This window comes from Cyprinodon tularosa, unplaced genomic scaffold (assembly GCF_016077235.1).
Source record: "Cyprinodon tularosa strain WSP-4 unplaced genomic scaffold, ASM1607723v1 ctg358, whole genome shotgun sequence".
In the NCBI taxonomy this organism is placed as follows: Eukaryota; Metazoa; Chordata; class Actinopteri; order Cyprinodontiformes; family Cyprinodontidae; genus Cyprinodon; species Cyprinodon tularosa.
In genome coordinates this window covers 379,583-403,342 of record NW_024039072.1, presented here as the reverse complement: position 1 = coordinate 403,342, position 23,760 = coordinate 379,583, and the positions used below count along the sequence as shown (strand labels likewise).

General features: G+C 39.4%; 1 protein-coding gene across 6 annotated transcripts in view; it reads right to left on the bottom strand.

Moving 5' to 3' along the window:
- Nucleotides 1-3,488: 3,488 nt before the first annotated feature.
- Nucleotides 3,489-23,760, bottom strand: part of LOC119790205 (testis-expressed protein 2-like) — a 51,882-nt gene continuing 31,610 nt past the window's right edge. For 3 of the 6 annotated variants that reach the window (XM_038295641.1, XM_038295642.1, XM_038295643.1), the window contains 11 exons: nt 21,738-23,194; nt 19,840-20,040; nt 19,335-19,662; nt 18,997-19,226; nt 18,673-18,837; nt 18,250-18,349; nt 8,289-8,415; nt 6,730-6,843; nt 6,315-6,527; nt 5,781-5,901; nt 3,489-3,693 (listed from right to left, as the gene is read on the bottom strand). In XM_038295641.1, coding sequence (XP_038151569.1) covers nt 3,574-3,693; nt 5,781-5,901; nt 6,315-6,527; nt 6,730-6,843; nt 8,289-8,415; nt 18,250-18,349; nt 18,673-18,837; nt 18,997-19,226; nt 19,335-19,662; nt 19,840-20,040; nt 21,738-23,171 — 3,153 coding nt within the window. In that variant the 5' untranslated portion in view covers nt 23,172-23,194 and the 3' untranslated portion in view covers nt 3,489-3,573. The remainder of the gene's footprint in view (nt 3,694-5,780; nt 5,902-6,314; nt 6,528-6,729; nt 6,844-8,288; nt 8,416-18,249; nt 18,350-18,672; nt 18,838-18,996; nt 19,227-19,334; nt 19,663-19,839; nt 20,041-21,737; nt 23,195-23,760) is intronic. The other 3 variants (XM_038295644.1, XM_038295645.1, XM_038295646.1) reach the window with 3 other exon arrangements.

Genomic DNA, 23,760 nt, shown 5'->3' with positions numbered 1-23,760 from the left:
TAAAAACACGCAATGCAGCCGGTTATGCCTTAAAAATGCAATGAAGCTTGCTGCCATATAGACAACTGCAAAAGATATATCAACACTTTCAAGCATAGTGATGACATACACACAGGAAAGAAGACAAATCACCACAGCAATTTCTGTTTCTACCTTCTATAAAAAGACGCCATTGTAGCTTAAAAATAGAAAAAAATACCTCAACTATTATCTAAGGTGATATATTATGTAAAGCTTTTCCAAAGCTTGATTTTATATTTGGAGGAAATAGAATATCAGAATTTAATAATCCCAGAGGGAAATCAATTTTGTATGTGTATATATATATATATATATATATATATATATATATATATATATATATATATATATATATATATATATATATATATATATATATATATATATGTATGTATAACTATATATCCAAATAAAGTGATAGTGACATGCAAAAACAGTGCAAGGAATAAATAAATGTCAATTACAGAGGGGCAGTGTCTGAATCACTTGAGGGAGGCCTGTCCACTCAGTCGGACATCATGCATTACTATGTTTCAACTTTAATGCAATGTCAAATACTGCCAACATTGTTCTTGAAATTCATATACTATAATATTCTGGCTGTACTTTAACTTCCTTTTTTTATGAAATGTGTTTTTTTTTCTCTCTATATTTAACTTGGGAATTAAAGTTAGAGTACAAGTAGGATCCCCTGAGTACATGTACAACTTTGAACATGTATTACAAAAAAGTATGTTTACAACTTTTGCATTTATAAATAGAGCTCAAATAGAGAGGCCTGAATGGAGTAGAGGAACCACCGTTCCTGCAGAACACCTCTTTGAAACTTTAAAACTAAATTGCAACTATATCTATGCAACTTGGTTGGTTTATTGATGTTTTTACAGTATAAAATGAGCAAAGTACACTTGAGTGGACAGATAAATACTTCTTTATAGAATAAAGATAGAAATTTTTTATTTTTGATACTTTGTTTTAAAAATGTATTTAAAAAAACTTGAAGGACTTTATCATAATTCATGCATGAGATAGTTAATACAATTATTTTATACTTTATTTTTAAAAATGTTTTGTGTAAAAGATAAAACACGCAGACCTATAGGCCTAATACCACTAATTATTGCTAAGTCGTCATTACTGTCGAAAGTTATATCATAGAGATGGAGATTAGGCTACTTCTTTCAGAAAGTTCTAGATGCGTTAACTCATATAGGTCCATGTGTGGTGGACAGATCACCATTTCCCTCCTAAATGCAAGCTTTTATAAAGGCTGATCAAGAATGAAATGTTCTTGAGCTTATGTAGGCCTAATAGTTGAATTGATGGTCATCATCATACTGATGACCATCAATTCTCCTTTTAGGCCTACATAAGCCTAATAAAACAGCGTCTTTAAATCAATATTTTCTCCTTTCAAATTTTGAAGTACAGTTTGGAACTACTGTGGTGCAGTGTGTAGCCAATCAAATGAGACTTCTCAGGGCTGCCAAAACAGAGCAAAACATGTATTTTTTGTTGGCAAAAGCAGCCACCTGCAAAAATGGAAGCCAGAGAGAGAAGCAGACCAGAACTCATCTCAATACCAAGAAGCCTTAACATCCTTCGAATCTATTTGCATAACTTACTGTTGCTGAATTACCTTCACTCATCTTGGGCCATGTGTCCCAATACTATAATGGTGACAAGCATCTGTAGGCCACCATGCACTTTGAAGTACATAAAATACCTCTTTTTGAAGCAAAAAAAAAAAAAAAAAAAAAAAAAATGAAGGATTTAGTTGAACTTTAAAAAGGATATAAAATAAATTGCCCCGTGAGGACAAATTCAGAAGAAAAGTCAACAAAACATCGTGACATCAATTAATAGATTTATTTTGCTCTATAAATAAGGCAGATACATGTTGAATCAATTTTGGCCTTCTCAATATTGGCCATAAAATTACATGTACTTGTCAAAAGCAATTTATAACTCACAGATACAAATTACTTCTTTAATATTTCTGAAAAATCTTGTTTCATTCTCATAATACCACAAAATAGACAAAAAAACCGAAGCCATAACCCACTTTAAGCATCTTCTAATGAATGTAAACTGGAATCAAGGCAAAAATGGAAAATAACCAACACAATAATTATCGTTACGGTGCTTTACCAAACTAAAATAAAATAATATCAAGTCCTGTAAAAGAAGTTCATGTACAGTTGTAGCACACTCCCCAGTATGAGTCTATAACGCTTTATAATTTTTAGATCACATAAGAATCAGACCCCACAGGATTTTGGTTTAGAAATATTTCTTCAGTAATTAATCTGTAGCTACATTCCTTGAAAAACAAAAAACAAAGCTACGTTATTGAGAGTACCCTCTGTTCACATAGAGTGTAGCAGGTAGTCTATTAAAAGCACACTTCAGGCTGATCAATAACGATCTCTCCCAATATCAACAGATGACACATAAAAAAAGATGCATCGTGTGCTACCTCATTAGCTATACGGATTATCAGTCACGTGTGGAAAAAGGTATGCAAAGTGAGATAGTGTTTATCATTACGAAAAAAAAGAATAAAAAAAGAGCTTGTGCAATTGTTTGCATAACCCAGGCTAACTTTGACTGGGAAGAAAGTTTTCAGCAAAGAAAAAACAAAAAAGGTTCCTGTAATACATTCAACAGAGTGTTAGAGGCATTGTACTCTTCATCAGACATAATTTTTCATATAGTCCCTATAGAGAATCAGATCTTGGCCCATGAAGCACTTATTGTACATATTGTGCTTGTGTGTGGTCACTCATGTATAGAATTTATAAAATAGATCATACCATAACCACTTTACCCATTAACTATTACAATAGTTTAAGTATGGCATCAGTGGGATTAAAATAAAATCTAAAAATAAAAACAAAAGGTTTTTGGCAGTTGTACAGGGTGCTCAGGTCTGGTCACAGCAAATAAATACTGTAAATTAATACCTGATGCCAAAAAAAAAAAAAAAAAAGAAAAAAAAAAAAAAAATTAAGGTTCAGGTGTCTAACAAAAACAACAGAACATCTGATATGTCCGGTGCTTAAAGGTCATTCTAATCTAAATGTGCTGCATTTCTAAAGGGAACCTACAGTGGATCGTTTCGTCCACTATCAGCTAGCCACCAATCTGTAAGGTATCTGGTGAATGCGTTCCTGTCTCTGCCTATAGGACATACTTATAATACTCATAATCAGAGTTATTACCTTGAGAACAGGAATGAACAAAGAGCCAACCCCAACTCTCCTCCAAATAACTGTAACTCATCAATAGGTTCTTTACATCGAGGAGTACAAGTTAAAATAGCAGCAAGCAACAATATGCTATTAGTTTTTGACTTGGTCAACTTAACCTGGTTCCAAGAGAACCGCAGCATTTCTTTTCTAGAACGCTTGACAGTAACTTTCTAGGGGAATGTCTTTCTGTGACAACAGTGCCTGAAGACTTTGGCTTGAGTTTTTATTATTAAACCCCAGAAGCTTTAGGCAATACTGTAAACAATCTCCGAAGCTTAGGTTTGCTGTCCAGGTTGTGCTAAGATGGCTCTGTGTTCCCCGGAGGGCTGACTAAGGGTCCGCCAGCAGTGCGAGGGTCCATGGCAGAGTGCATGATGGTCAGCCACACGTCGTCCATGTTTGGCATTACAAGGATTTTCTAAAACAGGACAGACAATGACATACAATGCTGAATTATCATCAATACTTTGTGTTTCCTCTCAGATCTGACTCAGCTCACTCAGTAAAAGCACACACACACACACACACACACACACACACACACACACACACACACACACACACACACACACACACACACACACACACACATACACACACACACACACGCTACTGTTACTTAAAGGAATAGTACACCCAAAACATGATTAGCCTTCATTTTCTACTCATCCCCATGCTGAACAGCACTCTGGAGTACTTTTTTGATATCTCAAATGCATCTGGAGATCTGGGAGGCTTCTTGCTGTCTGCTGACATTCAAATAATGGAGGTCTACGGTGCCCGAGACAGAAAGGTCCATAAAAGTCCACAAAAAACGTGTCAATATTCCTCCATACTGCTCGTCCAATGTATTCCAAGTGTCCTGAGTGGGTAGCATCCAGAATTTACTCGAAACAAAGTCATTTAGAATGTTTTTAGAGCATAAACAGTAGTGTATAAGATTTCCTGAAAGCGCGCACCTGCGCGTTTACAATGCTACGGAAGCCGGCAGACCAAACCAGATGAAAGTGCGCATTCAGCGTCTGCTCTGCCAATAATGCAAGTGTTGAAGAAGAAATGTGCTGTTTACCTGTGCAAAGAAAGAAAAATGTCTGAGGACTTCAGCGTTGAGGAAGAGCATGAGTTCTTTGCTGAGCTGAATGCGCACTTTCGTCTGGTTTGGTCTGCCGCGGTTTCCGTAGACTCGTGAACGCGCTTTCAGGAAATCCTATACACTACTGTTTATGGTCTAAAAACATTCTAAATGACTTCGTTTCGAGTAAATTCTGGATGCTACCCACTCAGGACACTTGGAATACATTGGACGAGAAGTATGGAGGAATATTGACACGTTTTTGTGGACTCTTATGGACCTTTCTGTCTCGGGCACAATAGACCTCCATTATTTGAATGTCAGCAGACAGCAAGAAGCCTCCCAGATCTCCAGATGCATTTGAGATATCAAAAAAGTACTCCAGAGTGTTGTTCAGCATGGGGGTGAGTAGAAAATGAAGGCTAATCATGTTTTGGGTGTACTATTCCTTTAAGTGCATAATTAGGAAGTTAATAATGTTCATAACTAAGATGCCCCAAATATAAAATCCAGTTCCACAGGATGCCTTAAATTTTACTTAAATAGTACATCAGAGATTGTTTAGTTTTATCTCACACTAAATCAAACTGTTATGCAATAGCACAAGTGATAAGAAACCATTACCAAGGATATGAGGAATGAGGCCAAGGATAAAGATTTAGAGAAGTTGAAAGCTGAGTTAAGTCATTAAATAATTTATCAAGGTTGAAAGATCTTAGAACTCTTCAGTCTGTGACCTAAAAACGAAAGTAGGAAACATCCCTTTCCACCCAGAATGGTTGGCTAGAAAAGGAGCAGCAGCCAAGAGGTCCATGGTAACTGTGGAGGAGCTACAGAGATCAATGCTCAGAAGGAAGACTCTGTTAGAACCATTGTTGTGTACTCCACAATGGGAGGAACCATTGTATAAAAAGACTTCTGATTTTCTATATAGAAACATTTTAAAATCCTGCAAACTTCTCTTTCCACTTCACAGTTAACTACTTTATCAAAGTTTACATGTACTTTAAGAGCTATGTGTAAATTTTTTTTTACTGCATACAATAATAGCAGGGCTGAAATATTAATCAGGGTTAATTAAATATTTAAGTAATTGTCCATTGACTTAATCAATTAATATGTTGAATGGCATATAGAGAGTCTAAAAACATGCCCTTTGCTGAAAACAGCGCATTCAGAGCAATAATATAGCTACAAGCTCCCAACCAGTATGTGGTGCACTTGCTCGCTCTCTTTCTGTACTGTTAGTTATGGTTTCTGTTACCACTCCCACAGACTGCCACTTTGGGTCTCTGAGCAAGACCTTTAACCCCACACTGCTCCCCGGACGCCGCACAATGGCAGCCCACTGCTCCCCAAAGGCATGGGTTAAATGCAGAGAATTCCTCATAATAAACAATAAAGTAATCAACAATAGTCGTCTTCGGTAATACCTGGAATTCCTGGTACAGTTTTTTCTCTATCCAGTCTGTAACATGAGCCAGAGTCACTTCTCTCTCCCCAAGTTTGGGTCGAGCCTTTAGTTCCAGGTGAGGTGGAGTCCTAAAGCCATACCTTAAGTAAAGAACATCCAGAATCATTTGCAAACATTTGAAAATGGGTAAACTTGTTACCACCAGGGGTCAGACATGCATTACTAACTACATGGGAAAAAAAAGAACATTTCTCTGAAACTGGAGTTTGTATAGTAGGGTGTAAGTTCTGCTTATTTAACAATAGACACCTTGATTGCTCATTTATGAATAAGAAATGTATCACTTGTGACTCATCTGCGTCTGACACTAAGAGATAATGAACACGCTATTAGTAGTCATCCTAAAAACATTTTCGAAATTTTATTTATTTTCTGTCTAAAGGAAAGAAACTAATGCATTGAATAACAATTAACCGATCTGAACAAATGATTGGTGCTTGTGGAAAACTTTTTAACGATTAAGCAGCAATAAGATCAGACTGGCTTCACATACCAAATCCTGTCAGTGGGAGGAGGAGGAATGTTGACAGCCAGCGTTCCTCTGAGTTGCTGAACCTCCACAGTGAGCAGGAGGGGTGTGTTGGACACTTCCTCCATCTTCTTTTTGATAAACTCCGTCTCCGTGGCCTTCTGGAAGTATTTGGACTTGGCAATTTTGTCAACAAAGCGCATGATCTTGCTTGGCTTATGTCCACCCACCAGACTGAAGCAAGAAACAATAATAGATTTGATTGAGATTTTAAATCAATGGGTTTCTTTTTTCAGTGAAAAAACAACCATCAGATAGTCCTTTCTAGAGGTTCTCTTCCTTGTTGAATTATGTTTTTTGAAAAAATTGTTATATTACATAACCTGCAATTCTGAAAATTACATGAGTAGAACAAGTTTGTTGACAAGCTCAGTGGTACCTGTCAGCTCCAGTTGAATCATTTGAAAGGTCAGAAGAGTCTTCCTCATCTGATGAACCTGCGCTTGATGACTCTTCATCACTAGCAGCTAGGCAGTAAGTACGAGGCCTGTACCTGGTAGCAAACAAAACCAACATTAACAACGGCTAAGACACACGCTTGTGTGCTTTTCTGGCTCCATCATGATGAACTATATCCTTTAACTGAATGTTGAGGTATTTGTATCGATGTTTACTCAAATCTACCCACTGAAAACCAATAAGTAAGCATAAGGTAGGCGTAACAATTTGCACTGCCCGGTTCTTCCAGTCCTGGTTCTATTACCTTTGTGACACAATTCTAATGATTTTGGAGGGAATACAGGTGCCGTTTCTCAATATGTTTACTTGTGCGTTCTCATGTGCTCGTGAAACATCATCAGCCTCAGCCCTAGTCCTGTTCCAATTCACAAGAACAAGATGACCGAGAGTGGACAAAGTCCCTGGATGTTGTTCTCGCCCCTCCCTCTTTACCCAGCATGCATCAGAGCAGACTTGTCTGTTCTTGAGATTGACAGCTGTCCCAGCATGCACTGCGGCAGCAGCAGCTTTCAATGGAGCTCTCACAGAGCACTGGGCATTAAGTTAAAAGTTATCTTTTCTCTTGCCGTTCAAAAAAAGTACATTTTAAGATCATTTGAGGCAGGAACATTATACTTTTAAGCATCCCTATATGGCCTATTTACTAACTTAAAGCGAAATTTATAAAAAAAAAATCTGCAAATTTGAGAGCACTGCGGCAAACCAGCAGAGCTCCGAGAGTAACGGCAGCCAGGTCTAATCCTAGCCCATCTGCAGCAGCCCTTTCTTGGCCTAGCCGTGTGTGAAGGACCGCTGGCTCTGATGGAGAGTTTTTTGTTCTATTTGGCAAAATGTTCATTTGATTCGTGTTTATCTGACTGTGTTAACTATTATTCCCCCAATAAATAAAAAAGTAAGAATTTACTTTATATAGAGACAATAAAGTATTAATAACAGGAGGTGAAAGTCGAGCATGCTCCTGTTCCAATTGACCCCTATTTATCCTGCGTGCTCCCGTTCTCCCAGAGTCCACACTTTCCTGGGTTCTTCTCAAGAACATACTTGGCGTGTACACAAGTCCACACTCAAGTTTTTGTGACTTGAGAAACGGCCAGGGTTTCACTGTATTTGAACTGCAGGTAACTAGCTATTGCTGAGAAGTAATTTAACAGACAAATATTAGAGAATTTGTTGTTTTGACAATCAAAGTAATAATTATCGAACACATGAAGTTTTAGAAGGTGTTAGATAATCCAACAATTAGACTGACAGTTGAGCAGAACTCACCAAGGGAGGAAACATCCAATTACCAGCCGCAGAAAAAGACAAGAGTAGCAGGAAGGAGAAGAAAGATTAAACAAGGGATGAAAAACACAAAAGATTTTGAACACTTAGTAATAAGTTGAGAGGCAATGCTTTCCCAGAACGAGACGTATGTAACACTTAATGCAAACAAAGCAATTCTGAAATGTCTGTTATGACAGATTTCATCCATCTTACCCCTCTTTGCCAAATTCCCCCAAGCGGAGACTTTCTCCATCCTTTCCCAGACGATTGAGAATCATCTTGGTTTCCAGAGTCATCAGGAAGGAGCCATTGTAGGAGACCTCTAAGTCAAACCATAGACCTGAAAAATGTAAAGTCTACATTAGAAATATTTAAGAAGAACACCAATAAATGTGATTACAGACGCTAGCTGTTTATCTAGTATATGTTAGACGCCTAAAACACCCTTCACACCTTCCACTAACATGTTACCATGGAGACGGGCTGAATACAGGTATAAATGAGCTCAAGACTGTATGGTTTCCCGATATCGCATTTAAAGTGGACTATAACTATTGCATATCTTCAATAATGACACTGTCAAAGAAGCAGCAATCTATAGAGGCTCACTGTATATCTGAGTCCAAAGACTCTAGGCATTTTAAGTTCATTTAAAGTCACAGAGGGAAATGCAATATGATTTTTGTAACTGAAGAATTTTCTTTTGTCTTTCAAAATTAAAAAGTGCAAAAGTTGTAGTCTTTAAATCGCAAGTTAAGCAGCAGTCTTTGCCGCAAAGTGGCTGGATGAATACCCTGACATTGCTGACCTTAACACAATGATATAAACTTGAATTTATCTATATAAAAGTTAATCATTTTTTTTATTTCATTGTTTTTTTTTGGATGTTGTTTTAATGTTATAACAGTTTTTTCCCAATTATATATTTTTTCTTTAAACTTTTCTGGTTAGTAGTGATACAGTTATTTATCCATTTATTTTTTTTTTTTTATGTATAAACCCTCCCATTCACATGTTTATTTGCTAAAGTGACCCAGCTGATCCCACTTTGATGGATTTACAATGAAACAGTATTTTGGTCAATAATGCATTTCATCTTTTTAAAGACAAGATAAAAGCGTAAAAATCTTTTTCTCAACATGGAATACCTTCAAATGATATACGGCCTTCAGTTTCTTTATGTGCGACTAAACTATGGCAAAAAAACATGTCCCACGAGATAAAGAAATAAGTTCAATTTATTAAACATTTCTTAAATAAAATGAATAAAAGCTATAACCTAGGATAGGGATGGGAATCGAAAACCGGTTCCTGTTCAGAACCGGTTCCATATTTTCCGATTCCATGGCATCGTTTGGCAGCTCGCTGAACGATTCTTTTTTCGATTCCCGCAGCACCAGAGCCTAGAGCGCCGGCTCTGGGGAGCACGACTTACGTCACGTTTTTTACGTAAGTTACGCAAGTTACGCAAGTTGGAAGAACTATTCGAGGAGGAAGACAACGAGCTGCGGTCACTTTGTGAATCAAAGCCCCGTCTTTCCTTAGCCCAGAGGGTGGATCAGGAAATCCAGCTCTATAAAAGCTTGCCCTCCATCCCCTGCAGGGATAGCGCCACACTGTGGCGGTGGAACAAGCAAGATACGCTGCCCTTGCTATCTGGACTGGCTGAAAACTACCTCTGTGTGCAGGCTTCCTCCACCCCATCTGAGAGGGTGTTCTCCACGGCTGGAGACGCCTTAAGCGCTGAAAGATCCCGTATCCTTCCATAAAAAGCAGATATGCTCATCTTTCAGCAAAATAACTGTTAATTTTCCCTACTACTGTTTTATAATTAGTATTTTTTGTTATTTAAAATAGGTTATTATCCCATCATTTGTTATTAGACATTGTTGGTTATTAAGTTTGTTCTTGTATTCATTTTTCATTTAAACACAGATGTTACTCCAGTTTCACATTTCCTGTGGACATCTTGATCTTGTTGATTTTGTAAGATTGTGCAATAGTTAAGTAAACAAAGTTGATGCTGATAATCAAACTGTTTGTTCTCCTTTTTCCCCCAAATTGGAATCGAAAAAAGAATCGATAAAGAATCGAATCGTTTCATAGAATCGAAAAGGGAATCGGAATCGTGAAAATCTTTTCAATTCCCAACCCTAACCTAGGAGCTCTTTGCACATATGCAAGCTAGTTTAAAGTTGTTGTTTTTTTTTTTTTATTAGTATAATGGTTCAACTGCTATAGAAACAGGGCTTTCTTTGATGGTATGATGACCTAAATCAATTAAAAACACAAAAAGAAGAAAATACTTTAAAAAAAATTGTTAGATACTTATAAACAAAAATAAAAAATACACAAATGCAATATGGCAACTGAAGTGTCCATTCCGTTTTCAGCACAATCCATTTTCAGCAGTTCTACTGCAGCTCCAAGATTACTCATGCTCTTTTAGATTTGTCACTTTATTTTACAGGTCTTCATATTTTTGGACACTCCTAACCAGAACAATGCCAATGCAGTCCCATTTAGAAATAAAAATAAATACATTTCATTGTTATTGTGATGTGTTTGATGTTTTAAAAAGGTCTAAAGTAGCCAGCAATATCTTCTTATTCATTTAGGTAAAGGAGTTTATTCGGTACTTTTACTTTGTAAAGGTCTTTTTATTTTTTAACACAAGTGTGCGACTTTTACTTATGTAAAGAATGTGACTACATCTGACACCTCTGCCTAGGGGAATGAGGTATATCTCTCTCATTTAATTAGCCAAGTTCATTTGGCTTAAATCGTTGGTAAAGTATAGCACCTATTATACAGTATATTGTGCAGACTTTGGCAGCTCCAGTGACTAAAGCTAAATGAAATCACATGACAACATTTAACCAAATCTAACTTCCAATAAAATGTCCTCCAAATTCAGTTATTACACTGAACTCTAAGCTTATTCTATGGCTTGGCAGCAGCTGTCTGTGGAGGAGAGAAGGAGAAGAAACAAGGAATATTAAAGTAAGCAAAGAGAAAATAAATAGATGAAGCAATATCTCAGAACGGAAAGAAAAAGATAGGAAAGGGTAAAAGAAAACAGAGGTTAAAACGTATCATTAGCCTTGATTACACACAAAATTTCACAATCAGATTAAAACGTATTCTGGTTAAAACAACACAAATAACAGCTTGATTACATAATCATTAGTAGTTGCAATAAAACGGTCACTCAGACTAAGTATGAGTCAGCCAATCTGAATATTCTGATAACAGCTAGCCAGATCGATTAGCCAGACAAGGAACAGATATGGCATGTTGATGCATGGTGCATACATGCACTGAGGTCAGCGTGCCTCATTCAGACTTACTTTATCCTGTCAAACATTTGCACACATGCAGTTTGATTGTCAATCAGCATAAACCACACCTGATGAATCAGATCAAGATTTAGACAGAAATACATACAGCACACATGTTTAGGACATTTATTTAGATTACTTTTGTCCATGTAAATGAGGAGAATGACTAAAATGGAAAGGAAACCAAAAAGGAAAGCAAAACTAATAAGACTTTTAGTAATGATATTATTTTTTTGGGCCTTATTTCCTAAAAGAAAAAGTGTCAAATATGTGGGTGTTCACGTCAAGAATAAACTGGACTGGACTCATAACACCAATGCCCTGTACAAGAGGTGCCAGAGCCCACTCCACCTCCTGAGGAGGATGAGGTCCTTTGGAATGAGCAGGCCCTGCTTAAAACCTTCTTTAACTCTGTGGTGGCCTCCTCTACGCTTTCATCTGCTGGGCCCCAGGCAGCGCAGGGCAGGACAGAATAAGCTGGTAAGAAGGGCCATTTCTGTCCTGGGCTGCACTCCGGACTCAGTGGAGGAATTATGGACAACACCTTTCACCCCATGCACCAGACTGTAGAGGAGCTAAGCAGCTCCTTTAGTGAAAGACTTTTACACCGTTTGTAAAAAAAGAGCGCTACCACAGGTCATTCACCCCTGCTCTCATCAGACGCTACAATCCCACACTATAACGGCAATAACCTGTGCAATATCTAATGTACATTTACAATTTAATATCCTGTGCAATAACCCTGTATAATAATCCTGATAAATAAGGGAATATATATGTGGACGCACTGTATGTACCCCCTATGCACCATTTATTTATTTGTATTTTGTAATAAAACCACTGTCGCAGAGGGAAAAAAGTATATCATCATCATGTAAACATAATGAAGTTTTGACACATGTTAAAATCCGAGCCACTGGGGTGAAAGTGGCGCCAGTGTACGGCAGCTTTACATCCGTCAGTGAGCCCCAGGACAGCGGTGGCTAAAATGTAGTTTGCCACCATCAGTGTGTGAGTGAATGAGTAAAAGACTGAATGCAGTGCAAAATGCTTTGGTCAAGTCTACCGAGTTGCAAATTTAAAAAATGCACATGAAGTAGAAAACGAAATACATGGACAATACTTAGGTATTACTGATTTATCTCTCAAGTGCAGCTTGAGTAGAAACAGTCTATGGGCCAGTGGTTTGTTGAATTTATCAGCAGGGTATGTTAAATTCTGCAAGGAGGGGTACGACTGTCTTCACAGTTTTGGGAAAGACGCTGTTTCTGGGTCTATTTATTTCTGAAGAAAGATTCCTGAACAGCCGCCTAAACGAGTCAAATGTCTAGTAGACTACACTTCCCAATCCCCTTGTGCCGTCTGTCCTTTCTCTCCTGTGCTCTGCAGCTCTCATGCCAGACAGCCACACTGAGACATAGGATGCTTTCAATTGTGACTCCATGAAAGTTTGTGAAGCTGTGGACAGAGACAAGTCAATTTCAGTTGGGAAGAAAGAATTGATATTGTTCTTCTCCCCCGGGTAGGTGTTCCTATTGCAGCAGAGGTCAGATGAAATGTGTCTGCCCAGAAACTTTATGCCGTCCACACACTCACCTCCCCATGTATGCAGAATGGAGTGTGTCAAGTCCTTCTGGACCTCCTTTAGTCCACTATGAGCTCTTTGGACTTGCAGGTGTTCAGTCAAAACTGTACTTGGAGCAACACTGTCAGATTGTGGGCCTGTTCTTTCTAGTGTCTTATCATTGTTAGATACAAACGTGACAACCATGTTTATTCTATCAATAGCAAAAAAGTGTGTGAGAATAAGCTGCAAAGGGCAGGGTTGAGAACGCAACCTTGTGGTGTCGTAGTGGTTAGGATGAGTGGGGCAGATGCAAGATTTTCTATTCTCACCTCCTAGGATGTGGTGGTGAGGAAGTCACTGATCAAGCTAAATATATCGATGTTGATACCTGATGGTGGAGGTCACTTGTTGCGGCTGCAGGGTGAGGGGAGGATATTTCAGTCCCTCTACGGCTTAAAAGAAAAAGTGCTCCTTTCCTTCCCTAGTGGAGCTGTACCATATAGCCTAGTATACCTTACGCCCCAGAAATGTGAATTTAAACTGTGACGATGTCCGAACATTTCACAGGCTGAATTTCTCTCACAGTATCACAAGATTATGTCAGTTTCTTTGAGCCTTTTATTGACAAAAAAAAAAGTGTACAGTGCTAAGGTACAGTATGAGGCGCCCTATAAATGTTTATAGTTCCTGTTTCTTCCACTTGATGGCAGCAAACTCTGAATTTAAATTCCAGAAAAAGCAAAAAAGACATACATGGCTGTTTCATAACTTTATGCATCATAAATAAGGCAATTTAATTAGATGTCACAGCTAACAATAGCTTGAAGACTGGGTAATTTAACTGGATAAAGTTAAACAGCCAAGGCATATTTTTATATGCAAAATGAAAGATCATACCTACAACTACAACATCAAAATTATGAATTCCTCAAAAACAATACATGCACAGAACATCTAATCGGTGCAGATCAAAATTGTTAGTTACACTGAAAATGTATATAATATTTAGATAATTGTTCTATAAGTTTCTCATTCAAGCTACAACAGGCAATGCATAAAAATAGTAGCTCACTGATTAAGCTGATAAACTTCTTCAAGCTTCTGAGCATTGCTGCCAACTTAAGGAAGCAAATGTGCACCAAGGTCACACAGAGGTTGCTGCTTTCATTCTGAACAAGCAAGTTAAATGGAATACGACCACTTACTGGTTATGAGGGCTTAAACCTATAGCTATTTAATATAGATGAAATGCAGGATTAATACATTTATTGTAAATTAATACACCTTAAGTGCTTTAGAGCTGTGGAGAATGGACTTATAGCTAATAACCAAAAATAAATAAACTTTTCTGTGGCAATGACGTCAACTGGGGTGAGCCATATAATAGCAGTCAGAGGTGAGAACAGCGCAAAGAGGAAAGGAAAGTTAAAAGGAACAAAAAATCAAAGCCTGAAGTAAACTCAAATTAGAACTTGCAAAGCAGTGTGTATAAAAAGAAAAAGAAAGTCCTTAAAGCAGTCAGGCAGGATGAACAAGTAGGTTCTGCACAGACCGCTGAGTCTTGTCTGACTATCAGGTTAGTGGGGGAGGGTTGCATGGCACAGAGACCAGCTTGCTGCATCAAGGGCGTTCTCTTACATGGTTCTGGAAAGAAACGACTAAAAATATGCACTCAGATGAGAAAATAATTAAAGAAAAAAAAGGAAGAAAAAAACCCACAAAACTTATAAAATAAGACACTACGTCATGTTGAGAGAGGAGAGGTTTTACAAGGGGTGCAGTTCAATATGTAGATTGAGTTAAAAGAAAAAAACTGATGAGAAAGAGAAATGATCACAAGGTTCATTGATCCACTGTAATCAGTGATCTTGTTCCAGGAATGAGCTTACAAGAAAAACAAAAGACCAACATAAGATGTGCTGAGAAAAGAAGCACTTCTGCCATTTTGATTTATTTTAAAAATAACAGTTTTGTTTTGTTTGAGGATTTTGCAGCTCATGCGAACTGATTGTTAAACTGAAGGTTCAACTGCAGAAAGAGACATTCATGAGGATGAGCATCAAAAAGCCTTTAGTGAGCTTCATTCAAATGTGTAAAGAGTCATTTTTTAGAAGTAGAAATGGACACTCTGTGGGTGGTGTCTGAGAAACGGTCTAACGGTCTTTCAAGTCAAACTGTTTTGGTAAATAAGTAAAAGCTTTTGCTATCTGGGTAGGGATGCAATCAACTCCTGCTCTCATTAAAGGGTTATATGAGAGCTATGGTGATAAAAATGAGGCAGTGACTCATGGCGCCGAGTAGAAGAGTGAAAACTGAGATGTGAGGAGAGAATATTCACATAAAGAGGATGAAAAGAAAATCCACAGCAGAGGGAAAAACAGGGAAGACAACAGCCAATGTAAAGGCAATTAAGGGACAGACTGTATAATGATGACAAAAAGGATGCAAAGCTAGGCTCCACATCTGAATGCTCCATTAACTACTAAATGTGATGCACTGCATTTTACAAGGTTTGCAACCATATTAAACAAAACTAATCATCAACATTTGTACCATTTTAGAAAAAATCCAAGCCCCAAATTAGCTCTACATGGTGGGTTAATTTCAACTTATGATGCAGACATCCAGCCTGGTTATGCGCTAAAGGCTAATCTATGCTGCACCCTAAAAGCACTCCCTATGTAACATTTCTGTAATCAATCACAGCATCACTTTCAACATCCTTACTGTAGCCTTTGCAGCCATATGAATCTTCTAATACTTTAATGCTGCCCTTTGCCAGCGTTCTGTTGGTCAGTGACGATGTGATGGCAATCTTAGATCGGACAATCGTTTGTACTTTTAACACAAATAAGAACCATGACACTCTGACCCGACGGCCTGATAAACACAGAGGGAGTTTCAAAACTTGTTTTGCTCGACTGGTACGTACTAAATATTGACTGTTTTAAAAGTGAGACTCAATGCCTGTCTCTGACAACTGACTGTTGAGGTGTTGTTAGCTCTCCATTAATATATGTTCCTTTTCTAAGAAATAATTTATTTTAGTGAAAAAAATGTCTGTTTATCAGCTTGATTTGCTGAAGCTACTTTTTTATAAATTAATTGTGTTTCTGGGGGAGTCTTTAGGTTATTTTTCTTTTATCCATATCAGTTTTAAGTTTGCTTTTCTCATAGTTTGTTATGATGTAGCTCTGATGAAACCTGACAGCCAAGTCAAACCTCAGGTTCGTGCACACAGACTTCAGGTTGATTCTAAATCACATCGGCTCCAGTTCTGTCAAGGAGACCACAGCTTCCTGTTGCTTACTGTAAAAATAATCATTCTCTCTGCAAATTATGTAAAGTTATAATATGTGCTCTAAATAGGATAATTCATCAGATCAAAAGTACCCTTTGAACACACTTTTCCATTAAAAATGTTTATTGATCTGATGGATTATCATGAAATGTCGCATTTTATTATGTGTAGGTGGAAAATAATTATAATTAGGAGAATTAAAGCTTGAAAACATTCTTCTGTGTACAATCAATGTGTTTCAATCAGTGAAAAACTAAATTAACTTTTCAATAATGTTCTAGTTCACGAAGGGACACCCATGCAGGGATAAAATAAAGTTTTAATTCTGGCATGCTGCAGTGGATCACTGCTCTAATGGCATGATTTCAGAGTGAAACCTAACTCTGTGATACACTCTGCTAAATCTGACATCTTGATAAGTTAAACAGACAAACCCATCAAGTCAGCAGCTGAATGAGGGGGAGTGCCTCTGCAGTTTTCCTTTGCCAAATGTTGAACTATTTCAACATTTGATACCAATAAGAATGGGACCAACTGATTTGTGAATATACCATCCACAATAAGCCTTTCTTGTGAAGTTGGTGAAGCTACATTTTAACTTGGATTGGACTAGTATGAATATCCTTGCCCCACTGTCAGTGTTCTGCTTATGCCTAGTTCAGTAGACCGATCCACAACCACAACCGGATCATCAAGTACGCCGACGATACCGCTGTGGTCGGTCTCATCTCCAGGGGCGACGAGGCCGCCTACAGAGAGGAGGTCCTGAAGCTGGCTGATTGGTGCTCAGAGAACAATCTGACTCTGAACACCAAGAAAACCAACGAGCTCATCATAGACTTCAGGAGGCACAGCCCTGAGCCAGCTCCCCTCTTCATCAACGGCGAGCAGGTGGAGAGGGTTCACCGCGTCAAATACCTCGGCGTCCACATCTCTGACCGCATCACCTGGTCAGAGAACATCACCACCATCATCAAGAAGGCCCGGCAAAGGTTACACTTCCTGAGAATCCTCAGAAGGTATAACCTCAACTCTGATCTGCTGCTGGCCTTCTACCGCTCCTCCATCGAGAGCTTGCTGACCTACTGCATCATAGTATGGTTCGGCAGCTCCACCGCTGCCGACAGGGAGAGGCTGCAGAGGGTGATAAAGGCAGCGCAGAGGATTATCGGTCGCCCTCTCCCCTCCCTGGCAGACATTTACTCCACCCGGTGCCTCAGCAGAGCCAGGGCCATCTCCAAGGACAGCTCCCACCCTGGCTCCACCCTGTTTGACCTGTTGCCCTCTGGAAGGCGCTACAGGCAAATGAGGATCAGGACAAACAGACTCAAGAACAGTTTCTTCCCCCGAGCCATTGCCGCCCTTAACTCCGACCTGCACTGACGGACACTTTTCACCTGGTTTGCATTATTCCCCAAGCCATTGCCCCCCCTCAACTCCGACCTGCACTGTCGGTCACTTTACACCTGTTTTGCACTATCCCCCCCCCCACAATCTGTGCCAGTACTGTTTACATTTCCTTTTCACTGTTTACATTTCCTTTTCACTGTTTACATTTCCTTTTCACTGTTTACATTTCCTTTTCACTGTTTACATTTCCTTTTAATATATTTATATATATTTTTCGTAACTGTTTACATTTCCTTTCCTTTTAATATATCTATATATTTTTTATATATTTTTTATTTTTATTTTTATTTCACGGTAGCTGTTATGGAAGTCCCAAATCTCATTGTATCTGTCACAGTATATAATGACAATTAAGGCTTTTTGACTTTGACTTTGGACTTTTGACTTTGACTTTGACAGTACATCTGAGAAAACACTTTAGATCAATAAGTAAAAAAGGTTCTTTCAAAAGCACAGCAACCAAATTCAGCTTTAAATTGATAAAAATGAAGAACAAAAATCTATGCATCTCAGATGCATAGATTTTTGTTGTGTTGTGTTGTGTGTGTCTCTTGCCTCGACAGTCAATATAAGGTGCAGATGCTTGATGGATTCTGGGGGTGCTTGTCCCCATGTCCAGTTCTGTCAGGGTGAGCTCATTCATAAAGTAAGGCAGCTGAAAGAGACACAAGCACACAGCCAGTCTGAGGAAATAGTCACTTAGAGGCACCAACTGATTTTTAAAGTACAACTAGATTTAAAAAAGTATAAAGAGTGGACACGAGAGATACTGCTCAGCCAACAAACAGAACAGCAAAAGAATTTCACTGCATGACTGCACTCAGCTTAATAGTTGGAAACATGGGTCCAACTGCATGTATTTAGCCATCCGCCTGTGCTGTAGAGAACTAGCTTGGTTCAAAATGGGGCATTAAAATGTGAAGAAAGGGTTTTCTTGTTATTCAAGAACAAAGGCCTGGAATTGGTCGTTACACTCACTCGAATCTTGCTGAGCTTCATCTGAATTTTCTTGGAGACTTCTTCAACCCAGTAGGGCTCGGTCAGGAAGTCCCAGAAGAGCCTGCCGAGAGCCGCGTTCACCCAGGCAACAGATTCCTCCTCCTCTCCCCTGGGCTGCGCCTGAGCTGTAGTGCTGTTCTGAAGCTAAACGTAGAGTTCCCATCAACAGCAGTTTAAAAGGTTAAATATGATGCATTCAATTATACTTTTAGCTCATACGGGCACACATCCAGATGAGGTGATCAGTTTATAGCTTCAGAAAGACAGAATGTTCCCATATTATAAACCGTAAAGGTATTCTACCTTTTTATCAGCTCCGGGGGTGCTCTGTAGACTCTGAGAAGAGCTGGAAGATGGGAGACCAACCGCTTGATTTTTTGGCATTACGGAGGCCATGTACACACTATAGTCTAATGGCAGCTTGTTTTTGGCACTGCCTGCTGTCATCAAGGAGGTCGTTGAGTCTCTTGATTTGAGCGGTGGTGCCAGGACTTCATCAAGACTACTGCGGCTGCTGCTGCGGCTGTGAGAGGCTGTGGCAAAGGAAAATTCCCATTTTTATTTAATCTTACATGGATCTCAATTTAAACTGGTATAAACCCATAAATATAGGACAGTGTTTCAAGAAATCTATCATCTACCTTTTTTACTGGTTCCAAAACAGGGAACTTGCTTCAGATCAGCTCTGACATTAGAGGCTGACAGAAACCGCTGGAACCATTCCTCTTTCTCCCTCCCAGTCCGCCCAAACAAGAAGATGGTCCGGTCTCTTCTGGTCACAGAGGACCGTCGGTCCTGTGCCGCACTGGTTCTTTCACCATTAAGCTCAGAAGTCGACGACTCACTGGCTTCAGACCTTTCATCTTCTGCCTTTGACATGAAGTCATCTTGTCTGCCAAGTTCGATGCAGATTGGGTACTTTTTGTTCCACACTCTCTTCCTGGCAAGATTTTGAGGCACTAAACAGACCTGATAAAAGATTGTGGGTAAAATAGACTTGTCAATTAAACATTTCTTGCCTTTTTCAAGCAGTAGAATATTTTTTGTGTGACTAATGGTGATAAGTATCTTTTTTGCAGGTTCTTTTCAGTGGTGCTTTAGATTATGTTTTGATAAATATGGCAAAACAGTAGTGCGAGAGCATACCTTGCTATTGCTGAGGTCATAAATCTTCTGACTGACAAAGCTCATGTCAGACTTTGGTTCGTTGTGTGAGGCACGGCGGGCGATGTTGTGGTTGGGTTTGGAAAGACGAATGATGGAACCCTCCAGGCGGACGAACACAGAGTGAGTCAGTGTGGCGTGGTAAGTTTCTGGGTCATAGTTTGAGATCTCATTCATCCAACCCTGAGAGAAAAAACATATGACTTTCACCTAAATAAGGCGCCACTCCACCATATTGGTGCTGAAATCTGAAATTCAAAAAAATTTTTTTACTTCAACTGTCCTCAACAAAAGGGGGGTTATTTGGACGTATTATTGGGACATTGCGTACATTTCTTATTTTAAAAGATATTTTTAAATAACCTTTAAAAAAATAAAATGATCATCTGTTGCCTTACAACATTAAAACAAGGTATAACAGCAGCAATAGCTACAGTCATAAAACTTTTTCTAAATTATAGTCATAAAAAATGAGACCAAAAAAAAATTTTAGACAGAAAATTTAAAGAAAAGCCATTTATATATACAATCAACGGCCACTTTATTAGGTACACCTGTCCAACTGCTCGTTAACACTTAATTTCTAAGCAGCCAATCACATGGCGGCAACTCAGTGCATTTAGGCATGTAGACATGGTCAAGACAATCTCCTGCAGTTCAAACCCAGCATCAGTTTGGGGAAGAAAGGTGATTTGAGTGACTTTGAACGTGGCATGATTGTTGGTGCCAGAAGGGCTGGTCTGAGTATTTCAGAAACTGCTGATCTACTGGGATTTTCACGTACAACCATCTCTAGGGTTTACAGAGAATGGTCCGAAAAAGAAAAAACATCCAGTGAGCGGCAGTTCTGTGGGCGGAAATGCCTTGTTGATGCCAGAGGTCAGAGGAGAATGGCCAGACTGGTTGGAGCTGATATAAGGGCAACAGTGACTCAAATAACCACCCGTTACAACCAAGGTGGGCAGAAGAGCATCTCTGAACGCACAGTACGTGGAACTTTGAGGCAGATGGGCTACAGCAGCAGAAGACCAAACCGGGTGCCACTCCTTTCAGCTAAGAACAGGAAACTGAGGCTACAATTTGCACAAGCTCATCGAAATTGGACAATAGAAGATTGGAAAAACGTTGCCTGGTCTGATGAGTCTCGATTTCTGCTGGGACATTCGGATGGTAGGGTCAGAATTTGGCGTCTACAACATGAAAGCATGGATCCATCCTGCCTTGTATCAACGGTTCAGGCTGGTGGTGGTGGTGTCATGGTGTGGGGAATATTTTCTTGGCACTCTTTGGGCCCCTTGGTACCAATTGAGCATCGTTGCAACGCCACAGCCTACCTGAGTATTGTTGCTGACCATGTCCATCCCTTTATGACCACAATGTACCCAACTTCTGATGGCTACTTTCAGCAGGATAATGCGCCATGTCATAAAGCTGGAATCATCTCAGACTGGTTTCTTGAACATGACAATGAGTTCACTGTACTCAAATGGCCTCCACAGTCACCAGATCTCAATCCAATAGAGCATCTTTGGGATGCGGTGGAACGGGAGATTCGCATCATGGATGTGCAGCCGACAAATCTGCGGCAACTGTGTGAGGCCATCATGTCAATATGGACCAAACTCCCTGAGGAATGCTTCCAGCACCTTGTTGAATCTATGCCACCAAGAATTGAGGCAGTTCTGAAGGCAAAAGGGGGTCCAACCCGTTACTAGCATGGGGTACCTAATAAAGTGGCCGGTGAGTGTACATTCATGTTGCATTTCAAGATAAACTGTGGTAAATAAGAATAGTTTATGTATTAAAAACTATCTAAAAAAACAAACCTCTTCTGAATATTTGACATCAAATATGCAAAACAAAGAGTAAAGCTGACTGACCTTATAGGACTCAGGCTCTTTAACATCCATCTTGGTGACATTCCACAGCTCTCTGTGATTTCTGGAATATTTCACATCCCCTCCAGAGCGTTTTGGCCCCGTGAGCCAAACAATACCGATGGCTAGAAAGAACCCGAGTCCAATCCCAAGTAGTACTCCCCCCACGTAGCTTGGAAGTGGTAAAACAAAGCATGTATAAAGTAGAAACGTCAGGACGGCGAGAGTATAGTGTGGGACATCAGGTGCTGACTCAAAACCTTCATATTCATCATCACAGCTTGGGTCTGAACAACTACTTAGTGGTAGAGTGTTGTTAGATCCTTCAATACCTTCACCCTCTGTGTCAGTGCAAGATTCAAAGTCCTCATTGTTCAAAATGCAAAAGTCTTCCTCGTCCAATTTAGCGAGGGCAGACATGGAAAGTAAGGATAGATTGTTGGGGCTTTTAGTGTTGGAACAGGGGCCAGCTGGTGATTCGGCTCCAACCGCGGTCCAGCTGTTGGGGCTTTCTGCCTCATCTTCACCCCCTTCTTCTTTGATGCAGTAGTTGTTGTTGCTCTCCTGGTTACCATTCAGAGAAGTGAGCGTAGAGAGTTCTGTGGCACTGGATGAGAGCCCCTTAGGCCGATAAATGCTGCTAGCGCTCTTCTCATCTATGATCTTACTGAGAAGCTGCAATGGTTCAGAAATAGCTTCAGTGAGACGCCGCTTGGTATCCTCAAATCGTGCTTCGACCTCAGAGACTTTAAAGAAACTTCGGTTCTCTTGCGAAGTCAACGGTGAGGAGGGGGCAGTTTTAGAATCGCTAATTGATGCCATGGAAGCAGACTGCATTCTTGATTGTGCAAACTGCTTTAAGACTTGCAGGTTAAGGCGAGACTCTGGAAGACGGTAGGATGATGAAGAAGAGGATGAGTCCTGGGATGTATCTGATGACAAGGATTTGACGAGACTTTTCATAAGTTGCCTATGTCTTATGGTCGGAGCAGAGGAGGCGCCATCATCTGGGGGTAGTGCCTTTACCAAACCTAATGTGGAGGGAAAGCTCAGAGATTTTATGGGAGAAGAGTTGGCAGTTGAGGCCTTGTGTTCAGGAACAGTTGAAGAAAGGGTTTGTGGTGAACGGTTAGAGTGATTACTTGAACTGGGCGAAAACCTGGTAGGAGATGCAGAGTCAAGGGGTTCCCCTTCAAACATTTCCTCACTCGCTTCCAGAGCAGTCACAATATTTGAGCCGTCCAGAGGAGCTGAGGCTGTAGAGGAGGCTGTAATAAACAGACCTTCTTCCTCTTCATCTTCTTCCTTCCCGAAAGCTGAGAAGTGGATGGTAATGGCCTCCTTTGATGGCGATTGCTGGACATGGAGCTTAGGAGCCACAGTAGCTGGCTTTTTATCTGGGGATCTCTCTCCATGGCTGGGATACTGGCTGGTCATTTCACTACTCCCACAGGGTCAGTCTGTAAAACAAAAAAACATTTTAACCTCAATAAGTGGTGAAATGTTTGTAAAGATAATCAAAAGAAAAGTTGACATATTTTAATGAATCTTAGTACTTGTCACTGGTTGCTATAACCAAAATCATGAACCTACTTATGCCTTTTCTGTGATTACAAGACAAATTAGGTTGTAAACCTTTTCTATCCACTATAATTATAGTTATATAGAGCACATGTACCCTCACAATCACATGAACTTAAATGAGATTGTGCAACATTACTCAACAATTAAACTGCTGTATATGTGAGAAGGCATTTGAACACCCTGCTATTTTGCAAGTTCTCCAACTTAGAAGGGATCAGAAGGGTTCTGAAATGGTCATTGTAGGTGCATGTCCACTGTGAGAGGCTTACAGGTGCTGGTCATAAAATTAGAATATCATGAAAAAGTAGATTGATTTCAGTAATTCCATTTAAAAAGTGAAACTTGTATATTATATTCATACATTACATACAAACTCATATATTTCAGATGTTTATTTTGTTTAATTTTGATGATTACAAATGACAACAAATGAAAATCTCAA